The sequence below is a fragment of the Thamnophis elegans genome, chromosome 2 (genome assembly GCF_009769535.1).
Source record: "Thamnophis elegans isolate rThaEle1 chromosome 2, rThaEle1.pri, whole genome shotgun sequence".
Classification (NCBI taxonomy): domain Eukaryota; kingdom Metazoa; phylum Chordata; class Lepidosauria; order Squamata; family Colubridae; genus Thamnophis; species Thamnophis elegans.
This window is the reverse complement of record NC_045542.1, coordinates 62664626-62675918: the sequence shown is the minus strand read 5'-3', so window position 1 is coordinate 62675918 and position 11293 is coordinate 62664626. Positions and strand designations below refer to the sequence as shown.

The window sequence follows — 11293 nt, the reverse complement described above, 5'->3', positions numbered from 1 at the left end:
TAAATATGTTAGGAATACTTATGTTTGGAATATTACCATATACTTATAACAGGTATAGTGGATGTGTACATGTGTACTTTTGAATGCAAATGATGCAATGTTGCTAGCTGCAAACTAAAATAATTTGTAGAAAATATTAAATTGTCTGTATGATGCAATGAAGAACATTAGTTTTAAAATCAATGTAGCAAAGAGAAAGGCAGTTGTGTTTGGTGGGGAAGGGAACTTATGTTAAATATAAATGGCAAAAACTAAAGTAAGTGTATTAATTTGTCTACTTTGGTACAACAGGTCCTTAATGGGAAAGTGGGTGAAGAAATTTAAAACATATATATACAAATACTGATAAAAACATAGTGGGCAATATGTGGTCCGTTTCAAGGAAGGAATACTTGTTGAAAGAAGCAAAATTTGTGTATAAAAGCATACTTTTGCCCATTTGATATACAAGTGGAAGTTGGGTATGTCAGAATATAAAATGTAGTGGCAACAGGATACTAAAAATGCTTGCTTGCTCATGCATTTATTTAGTTATTTAATTTTTTGATGTATGTCCCTGCACTTGTTTAGAGGCAATTCTTGGACTTTTATGTGTAAAATAGAAAATATAATTTGATGTGTGAGTGCTATATGAATATGGACTAAATACAGTGATATTTAGTCCATAATCATATAAATGAATGGCCCTTATGGCAAAAAATAATCTGAAAGGATTTGGTCATATATGGTGACTGAGGAAAGTTGGAATTGTAAAACAAATATGTGAAGAAAGAATAATGGATTGAAATGAAGGAGAAGAGGGTTGTGGTTGAATGTAATTTATGAGATCTTTAAAAAAACGGTGACAAGTTTAAAGAATAAAAGGGAATGTTGGAAGTGATAGCAGAATGCCATGGAACAAGATAGTTTTCAAGGATAGGATGGTATTGGGATAAACCAGTTTTAGTTCTTTCCTCCCCCCTCCCCCCCCTATCATATGTTTGATTTGTCTGGTCTTCTATTGCTTACTCCTTTTCTGCATAACACTGCTTACTCAAAAGGAAAAAAAAAACATGATACATAGAATATTTTTGGAAAGAATAAATATTCATAAAGATGGATCGTTTATGGTGTAGAATGATTTGCTCAAAAGTGGTATGCTCCCTCTACTGGCAATTCATCAGAGCTGATGTTTAACACTGCACAAATGGTTTTTTTCCACCTCAAGCAAGTGTTTCATATGCATAGATTCAATACCTGATGTCATTAGAGTGGGCAACAAACAAACAACAAGGAAACAATCAGAATGAAAGTCAGAAGAATTGACAAGATGTTGTACTAGTTATCAAGGCCACAGAATAATTAATGACATAATCCCCCACAGTACTTCTCTCCGCAACAAAGACAAAGACAGTTTCTCTACTTAAAATGGCTTAAATTTAGCGTATAGTATTACTATATATCTGTGCATACTATATATCTGTGAATAATTTCAAGCTTTTAGAAAACAGGATAGCTGATCAAAATCCCAACACTGTCTTTTTTGCAATTTAGCACTCTGTAAAGCATTCTGTACTAGGAATGCAATTGTGGCTAGTAATAATAAGCTGAAGAGTAAAATATAGTGATCAAGTATTGCAATACTATATTATCAGTATAAAACTCAATTCTTGCACTTATTTTCCTGATCAAATTGTAACAGAGAGTTCTCCTCCTGAAATTTGTTGTAACTACACCGTTGCAATGCCCTTACAGTCCCATGATAAAAATTTGGTAGCCTGCCTTCACTTACAATCAACTGCAAGGGAGCTGCAACTCCCCTCCATCTCTGCCCTTAAATGCCCAGCAAAAAGAGGCATTTTAGGAGACTGAAGCTGAGCAGCTGCCTTTAGAATTTTGTTTCTTCTTTTTTATAAAGGGTCAGGCTACGTGCATCTCATAAGCAGTAAAGACACTGAAGATCAGCTGCCGAATGCAGGGCAACACAGGTGGCTGGGACGGGGCTTCCCATGTGTTTGTTGGTTGGGAGGAGGTGCATTGCACAGTGCCATAGAGACTAATGGGTATTTGGAACTTTCCACCAGACAGCTGCTTTGTGCACTGTGGAGACAGACTTACCTGAACAGTCGTTCTATGTGCACTGTGGGAGAATTCATGAGTATACAGCCCTTCGTGGATATGTGTGGCTATTTCATGCATGGCCTACACTGAACCTCCAAAGTGTTCCCCCACTTCCCTGAGGCACTCCCATGCATTTTAATTGGGGTCCCCTCCACTCCATAATTGGTGAGATACCTTAATGACTGCAAGGGCAACTGCCCTGATTACAGTTGTTGAGCAAAACAGCCATGTCATATCTTGCTTCCTCAATGAGATTCTGGTCCCAAATGTCATTAAGTGTGGACTACTTGTAGACCTAATTTCCTGAACAGATTACTCTTCTAGTCTTTGTCTTCCTAACTGTTAAAAATAGAGATAGTGCCATCACCATGTTAGTAGTCAACAATGAAGAATGTTTGGTACAGAAGGAAGCAGCTATCTGCTTCAATCAGACAAACATCAAATCAGTCCTCTCATATCATCTGAATGCACTTAAAATTCCTGTAAATTAAGCAGAGGAACACAGGTTCTTCAGAGATGTTTTCAAGATTATGCCACTGAATTTGCTGCTCATGTGCCATACTATACCTTATTACATCAGGTTCTGCATTTTCATTTTGGAAAGATGCTTGGAGTTTTCTGTGTGCTGTGAAAAGTTCATCTACTAAAATTTGCCGTCTTTCCGCTTCTATATGGGTTCTGCAAGAACTGGATTAAGGATCATTGTTGGATAAAAATGAATAAAATAGCTAAAGAATGGCACACATGTACTCATCTATTAGCAAACAGAGTATTATATCCTGACTAAGGAAACTCAAGTAAAATCTAAGCTTCTGACAAACATCACAAGACATCTCTTTTGCAATAGTAATTCTGTTTTTATAAAGTGTGATACTTTTATGACACTTATAAAATAAGAACCATAAAATAATATGCACACAGAAAAGGGCTGTAAAGGTGAAAGAAGTCCATTGTCAATCCAGTACTTAGGACAGATTATAAAATGAACACACGTATTTAAAAAATAAACCATGATAGCAGATGCCATGAAATTCTTTGCAGAATTTCTGATTCACACACACTATTACCAAAGAGGATGTCAATATATCATGCAATTACACTCCATGTATATCAGGAAGGATTGCAGGATTATAAAAGTGCCAACATTGTTTTTGCAGCCCTCAGAATCTACCCAAATTGGGCAGAACCATTTTTGAATTTGGGATTCACAGAGGCAAAATAGCACCTTAAGTTTTGCAAAAGCTTAGGATATCCATTTCACATTATTAAAATGTTAGCATAAAAATTGATATACTTTGGAGTGCAACTCTGCATGTATTTTCAAAAGAAGATCTGAACAGGAAATGAAAAATAAATCAAATAAAGATAAAAGGTCAAAATACTTTCTACATTTGGGTTTTCCCCAAATTGAGGGTTTTTTAAAAGCACATGTGTAAATCAGCTAGGTGTTTTCCAAAATAAAATGAATCATAATTGTTATATTAACCTCCCAGTTACAACTGTTTACATGGATACATCTGACGTGTTGATACAGAGTGAAACAACAGGTCTTTCAAACGATTGGTTTTTTCTTCAAGATTTTGCAATAAAGGCCTGACTGCAACACTGACCTAGAGGGGGAGAGAGAAAGATAAAACACAGTGAGGCTTATCTGTTTCAAGACAGAATAATATCCAAAGGAAAGAATAAGGAATACAAATCAAATTATTTATAAAATTATCGGGACATCTAATATTAAACTACACTGTCTGTATGCTACTGTATCTCATGTTCTTCAGCTGTTCCTGATTTTTAACTTTGATACAGCTTTTCCTTTTCTGTGACAATGATTGTGTGTGTAATACCCACATGAAAATGACAACTATGCTCTGTGGATTTGGAAAAGTCCAAAATATTATTTTAAGGACTAGCAATAAGCCGAAAATTCTCAAGAGAGTTTTTAAAAAAGTCTCTAAAGTTTTCTTCACAGAATGAAGAAAGCTTAACTACAGAAATTGATCTTCTCAGGAATACAGCAAGATTAGATGAGGGCTAGTCCTCACCTATGATGCCTTGTGCATTGAGGGGGAAACTGCTTCTAAAACATCTTTCAGTTACTTCATTCTAGGTCAGGGTTCTGAATGTAGCAGAGCAGCTTCCTTGCTGAGATCCGCTGAGAGTCAAAGGGCAGCAAATTGCACAAAGATGATAAAGACTGACAGTTAACACAGTTAATGTCCAGGAATTACTAGAATCTCATGTCACTATAATCTAAGATAATGAAGCAATGCCATCCACTCACAAGACCTTTCCCAGGCTATAACTCATTGTGAATCAGCACTCCCATGGCCCTCCAGTCTCTTGACATGCAAAACAACAGTCCTGTTTTGGCCACATTTATCTAAAAGGGGCTATGGCAGACTCATTATCAGTCTACACTAAACATGCTTACTTGGATTTTTGTCCAAATAAGTTTGCTTATGAAAGCAAATTTGTATATTATGACAGAGCAGCTAGAAGTTAAAAGGGAAACAGAGCCCACATTCTTCTAAAAAGCAGAAACCACTCAATACAAGAGCAATTTCAACTACAGGATTGTTGGCTTCATACAATACAAACTAGACAACCATATTTTAAACTGATATGTTATGTAAACCCGGTTCCTTTTTTAATGTTTTCATTATAATGTGTTCAGTTGTGAGGGGTTATTTTTCACATTTCCATAGAAAGGTAGTCATCAGTCAACCAAAAGAGTAGGAAAAGAGGGAACAAGTGGTAGAAAAGCACATGTATTTTGCTATCTCCCTTCTTTGTCTTTTAATTTCAATTCCATTTTTTCCAAATTATTTTTTTAAACAGAAGTGGCAAAATCTCAGGAAAAACAATATACTATTGACATTTACCCTGCTTGGTTAATAGAGCGGAAGGGCATTTTTACTAAAAAGCATGACTGATCTGAGCATTTCTCAATATCAACACATAACATGAACTGTTATGGCAATATATATAGTCATGGTTTCAGGTCTGTTTATACTGGATTCAAATTCTGGCTCTCTAATCACACTGAGGCAGTACCTCCAAGTCTATGACAAACTCATTTGTCAGCTGTGCAAAACATTTGTTGATCCTGACTGTAGACATACGCAACCACACTAGTACTTGCTCTAATTGCACATTCCTTTTTTATAAAAGTAAACCCAGTCAGAATGTTGTAGTCCCAATGGAGGAAAGGAGATGATCAAGAAATCATCAAATTATCCTGAAAGTATTAGATCTTTACATATACTTTTAAAAGTGGTATCTAGAAATCTAGAGTTGGGATCTAAAGATTGCTACACACTTATTTCCTAAAGCAATGATTTTTCACAAAAGCTTAAATGTGAAATAGAAATAGACTGTATGCTTTTCTGTATGAATCTGGATTCTGCTTTAACAATCAGAAATTAATGTTCATTATTATTATTATTATTATTATTATTATTATTATTATTATTATTAATTAGATGTGTAGGACTGTTTCAAGGTTAATAGTGAAGATTCACTTCCCAAATGTTGTCCTGCAAAAAAATGTGGATTTTTTTTTGGCTATAAAGCTATAATATCAACAGTTCATAAATATTCCTGAAACATTTTAGAAAGAGCATTTTTAATACTTATTGCACTCATTGTTAGAAGTAGTTAACAGGGTCAACATTTTTTTTAAAAAGTCAGTTTCTTTAAGGTTCCAAGTTCATGATTTCCTTGTGTAATCTTTGCTGCATACGGACATAGGAACTGTAATGAACATCCTTTTGGAAACTTGTCATGGGAAGATTTTACCACAGAAAGGGAGCTCTAACATCAATCACAAAGAATATATTGCAATCACAATGCATTTACTTAATGTTGATACTCAAAATTATAGCAAAATCTAAAGCCAAGAAGATGGGCTGCTTTGAGGCAGGCAATACCTTAGTGGCACTTTCACCATTCCTCTGGTATCTGTTACGTTCTTGAATTTTTTCAGCGATCTCTTGTGCAATATGGCAAGCAGAATCGTACAACAACAACCTTTAAAAAAAACAGTGACAATATTAAACAACAATAAAATCTCCTTATTCCTAGGACAGCTTTTATTACATGCTTCCGTTTCCTCAAAAGAAGCTTTCTTCCATTCCTTCCTGTTTAGACCTTCATTCCAAGCAGCCATTGTAGCAAATAATCTACTAAAATTAAAGATTTCAACCATTGTGAACTCCAGGAAAGTTTGTGTGTGTGTGTGTATCCTGCCAAATGAGTACAGAATGAGAAGTTTGATTTATATTGTTAACATATGAATTTACTTTTAAAACATCTATAATGGAGGATTGCCAAGGCTACTACTGTCTATATAAAAACTGTTCCTAAGATAATTGTCCTAATGTAAAGTAATTGTTCATACATGTGACTGTCCTAATACACATATGCCCATTGTGTGGCATTATACATTGATATAAGTATGGCAGGTATGCCCAAAGCTATGAAGGATGAACTGGTCTTCCATTCCCTCCATCCTATTAAGACCACCCTAGGAGGTCCCAGAATGAAAAAGTGATGTCTTCCTTTAATTTACTAAGCCACCATATCACCTTTCATGGAAATAATTGCAATAAAACACTTCCTGTAATTAGTCATCTCTTTCTCCTGTAGGAATTTTGGCATATTCCTCCATGGTGAATCTTTTTGAATTTTTTCTCTTCACAGGGTTTATTCACAGTGAGATGGCAGCATACGAATTTAGTAATCAGGTTTTCTTGTATGAACTTCTCTTTTACATTCTACCCACATTTGAATAATCCTGGACTTTAATGTGGCCATTCCAAACAATTTAATTTATTGTTCATCATCCATTATTTTGCAAACTATCTGTATGGGGGAGGGGGTTGTTGTCTCTGCCTTGATTCACGACCATTCATGCTTAAATTTCATGTTAAATTGCCTGATATACCCTGTAGAATTATCTGATATGAAACAAAGTATTTTTTTTTCAGCAGCAACATCCAAGTGATGAGACAGCAACTCTTAACCATGATATTATGAACTCCATGCTTGATAACAGGCATGAGATTCTTATTGTGGATTGTTTCATAAGGCATATTGATGACCATGTCGCCCTAAATCTGTGATAGCGAACCTATGGCACGTGTGCCACAGGTGGCATGCGGAGCCATGTCTGTTAGCACACAACCTGTCAGCTCTAACGCACATGCATGTGCTGGCCAGTTGATTTTCAGCCTTCCAGAGGGCCAGGGGAGGCCGTTTTTGCCCTCCCCAGACTTTAGGAAAGCCTCCGAAGCCTGGGGAGGGTGAAAAATGGGCCCAATGGGCCAACCGGAAGTTTGGAAACGATCCGTTTCTGGCTTCCAGAGGGCCTCTGCGAGGCTGGGGGAGGCCGTTTTTGCCCGACCCAGGCTTCAAGAAAGCCTCCGGAGCCTGGGGAGGACAAAAAACGGGCCCAATGGGCCAACCAGAAGTTTGGAAACACGCAGGGGAGGGTGTTTGTGCTCACATGCACAGGGCGGGTGTTTGTATGTGCAGGGGGTCACGCGTGCATGCACAGGTGGGTGGGGTGCATTGCATTGTGGTTGTGGGACATGCACATGTGCGCTATCGTGTGCACATGCACAATTTTGGCACTCGTTTACAAAAAGGTTTGCCATCACTGCCCTAAATAAATCTACTTTTGACATATCTGTTCCCTTAACATTTCCCAAAGTCTGGAAGATTAATAATCACGTTGCACCATAATATGGTTTACAGAATACATCATTGAACACTGTAATTCTGTATGTTATATTAACTTAGAAACTAGAGCTTTAAATAGACCAGCTGGGTTACTTTATACAATCTATAGTTTAGAAATATGTTTTGTGAAAAATGGCCAAAACATCATAAAAGATTTTTTTCAAGATCTTCAAAATTTCAATTTCAAATCTGCATAGGTTGAAAGTACAGATAGTCCTCAACTTACAACCACAATTGAGCGCAAAATTTATGTTGCTAAATGAGAAATTTGTTAAGTGAGTTTGACCCATTTTACAACTGTTCTCTCTACATTTGTTAAGCGAATCACTGTAGATTTTAAATTAGTAAGACGGTCGTTAAGTGACTCTGGTTTCCTCATTGACTTTGCTTGTCAATCACATGACTCCAGGACACTGCAACCATCATGTGAGTAAGTTGTCCAGCATCCAAATGTAAAGCATGTCATTTTTTTTTCCACTGATGTGGTAACTTTGAACGGTCACTAGATGAATTGCTGTAAGGTGAGGACTACCTATACTAAAAAAGAGTATGTTATAGAAAATAAATGTTGAAGATTCTAATTCAAACATAACATAGATCAGACATATTTTAGATGCTTAAATGATTTCATCATATCCTAATGTATCACAGAAAACGGTCCATACACAATTTCATTCTAAAACAGATATTGCAGGAAGAAAATTGTGTGACTGGTGATATCGCTAGTCTAGCTGTACCCTTTTAAACTAGCCATTTTTATAAAAGGCATAAACATATATAGAATTTAACAAAAACCATTAGTCTAAAAACATGCTACCACACCCAATTTTTGTCCTCAAAGTGAGAATGTTTAATTTCTTCTTCTTTTTTGGTAAGCATTCATTCTAGCCTACATTTTTGGGGTTTCCTGATGGTCACTCATCCAAAGGCTTGACCCCACTTTGTTTTCAAAACCAATCAGCAAAGACAAGTGTGTACCGAGCAGTTACACCAAACTTGCCAAAGGGATACCTATAGTTTTAGGGAAAGTGCCCAACTGTAAAAATTCTACATCATTGAAATCCCTGGCTGGAAAACTTTGCATTTATGCAGATCTTCCCAAAGGTGCTTTTTTCAAGAGGCAACTGGACTTTCTGGTTTTTCTTTGAAGATGTTTCGCTTCTCATCGAAGAAACTTCTTCAGCTCTGACTCAGGAAGTAACGCGAAGAAGCTTCTTGGATGAGCAGCGAAATGTCTCCAAAGAAAAACCAGAAAGTCCAAGTTGCCTCTTGAAAAAAGCACCTTTGGGATAACCATGATCTGAATGACTGAGAATCTCCATAGACACTAAGCAGCTCTTCTCTCCCGCTACTACACCAAAATGATACAGGAGATATAATTTCCCTGCCTGCAGAAATTCTCCCATGTTTTAAACCAAAGGAGAAGAGCAGAATAGGGAGGTGGAGGATGGAAGGGGACTCCTGTTTTATAGCAATGTTGTTCGACCTCGTCCTCTTTTAAAGGGACGCACTTCTACTGGCTGGGAGTTCTGGGAGTTGGAGTCCATCCCTCTTAAAGTTGCAAAGATTGAGAGCCCCGCTTTCCGGGAAAAGTGTGCACTTTATCTGCCCGCCCCGCTCGCCAGGCACTTTCAGCGGCAAAGGGAGAGTCAGGGAGCATGCGCAATGCCGAAGAGGCGGAGCAGCGAGAGGTGGGGGTGCCATCCTCCATGAGCTGCCCTCAGCCTCGAGCTGTTTGTCTCTCCGACTTTGTTTAATGTGCCTGCTGGGATTCGCCACCAGTCCAAATGACTCTCCGCGCCTTCCGTCACTCACCAAGGCTCCGCAGCCATCGCGGCGCCCGGCAACCGGAGGCTTCCCCGAAGTCTATCTGTTCGGCCGTGAATTCTTCCGGCTCCGATCACCTGACTACGAGGCGTGCCGAGGCTCAATTTGTGACAGCGCGCCTCTCGGATGATTGGCGATGGCGTCTTCCAGATGGAACTGGACAGAGTTGCAAATAAAAAAAACAAACCCGTGGACATTCAGACTTTCGAGGCTCTGGGTTAGGAATCTAGTCTCTAAAATTGCGTAATCGTAATCTGCATCCTGGACGGGGACCCCTGATTTAAGGAGACATTTCCTGTTTGCATTTTTTCATGTGGAATCCCAAAAGGTGGAGTTTGTGTTGCTCACAAACATTTGTAAATTCAACGTTTGTAAAAACGTTTGTAAATTCAGGACTTATGAGAATGTGTCTAATTTGGAGCCATGTTTCATATTCCTGCTAAGGTACTACTTAAAGTTTGTACCTTAACAAATCATTGGCTTTCAAAATTTCAAAAAAGTAGTTTTTATCTTCCTGGAAGTTAAATTTTGGATCAGAATCATGGGAGAAATGAAACATTCAGTGGCTAGCTGAACTGCCCATTAAAAAAAAAACCAAGAGCATTGCTCTCTTAAGATTCAACTAGTGGTGGGATACGACCAGCTTACTGGTGCCTGCTGGGAGCAGGAACCATTCCGTTAAGGTGCTCCGGAGGGCCCGCCTGCCTTCCCACACTCCTTACCTGTATTTGAGCTTTTTAGCGCTTCCACATGCATGCAGAGCGTACAGCACTTGTGCGATGCTCCGCTGAGCAGCTGGAACATTGCAGAGGCATCGCGGGCGTTAAGTACGCAGGTGTATGCTGTGCACCTGTGCTGCGTGCATTCATGTGGACACCCGGCCCTGTTGCACCCTACCGTTTGCAACGGGATCCAGAACCCACCACTGGATTGAACACTTTTTTCCCCTAAATCTTCCCTATGGCTTTGTAGGGGCCAAGTCTGAACCATGAGATTGGTGAAAAGGAAAGGATATTACTAAAACTTAATACTCATTACAGGCATTAAATGGAGCCATGGATATGAAAACCCATAAGAAACCAGAGGAGCTATGAAAACAATGACTGGTTGAGTCCCACTGAAATGAATGCATGGCTTGTCTCCACCTTACATTGACCCAAGTGCTTTAATTCAGTCATAAAGAATATTGGTACAATACTTAGCAATCCCAGACAATTGAAGTTATAATAATAAAGCACAGTTTCTGTTATTGCTTTGTCCTCAGAAATGAATGGCATCCCATTAGAGGCACAGTAACTTAATGATGCTGAAGATGAGCTCTGCATCGGTTGAAGTCCTAGCACTGTGCTAGATTGAGCTCCCATCACATGCCTCAGTTTCTGCCTACCTAGCAGTTCGAAAGCATGTTCTATGTGAATACCATATTTTTCAGAGTATAAGATGTACTGGAGTATAAGACGCACCAAGGTTTTGAAGAGGCAAATTTTTAAAAAGGTAGGTGGATAGGTAGGTAGAGGGATAGAGAGAGAGAGGAGAGAGAAATACAGTAGGTAGGGAGAGAGAGAGAGAGAGAGAGAAATACAATAGGTAGAAAGAGAGGGTAGGTAGGTAGGTACGTAGGTAG

At 38.4% G+C, this 11293-nt stretch overlaps 1 protein-coding gene across 1 annotated transcript in view; it reads right to left on the bottom strand.

The window, feature by feature from the left end:
• STX8 (syntaxin 8) overlaps positions 1–9765 on the bottom strand; it is a 72143-nt gene extending 62378 nt beyond the window's left edge. The window contains exons 1-4 of the mRNA XM_032212320.1: positions 9658–9765; positions 6030–6129; positions 3616–3710; positions 2668–2778 (exon numbers count right to left, since the gene is read on the bottom strand). Of these exons, the coding sequence (XP_032068211.1) occupies positions 2668–2778; positions 3616–3710; positions 6030–6129; positions 9658–9674 (323 nt within the window). The 5' untranslated portion in view covers positions 9675–9765. The remainder of the gene's footprint in view (positions 1–2667; positions 2779–3615; positions 3711–6029; positions 6130–9657) is intronic.
• Between the last annotated feature and the right edge of the window lie 1528 nt (positions 9766–11293).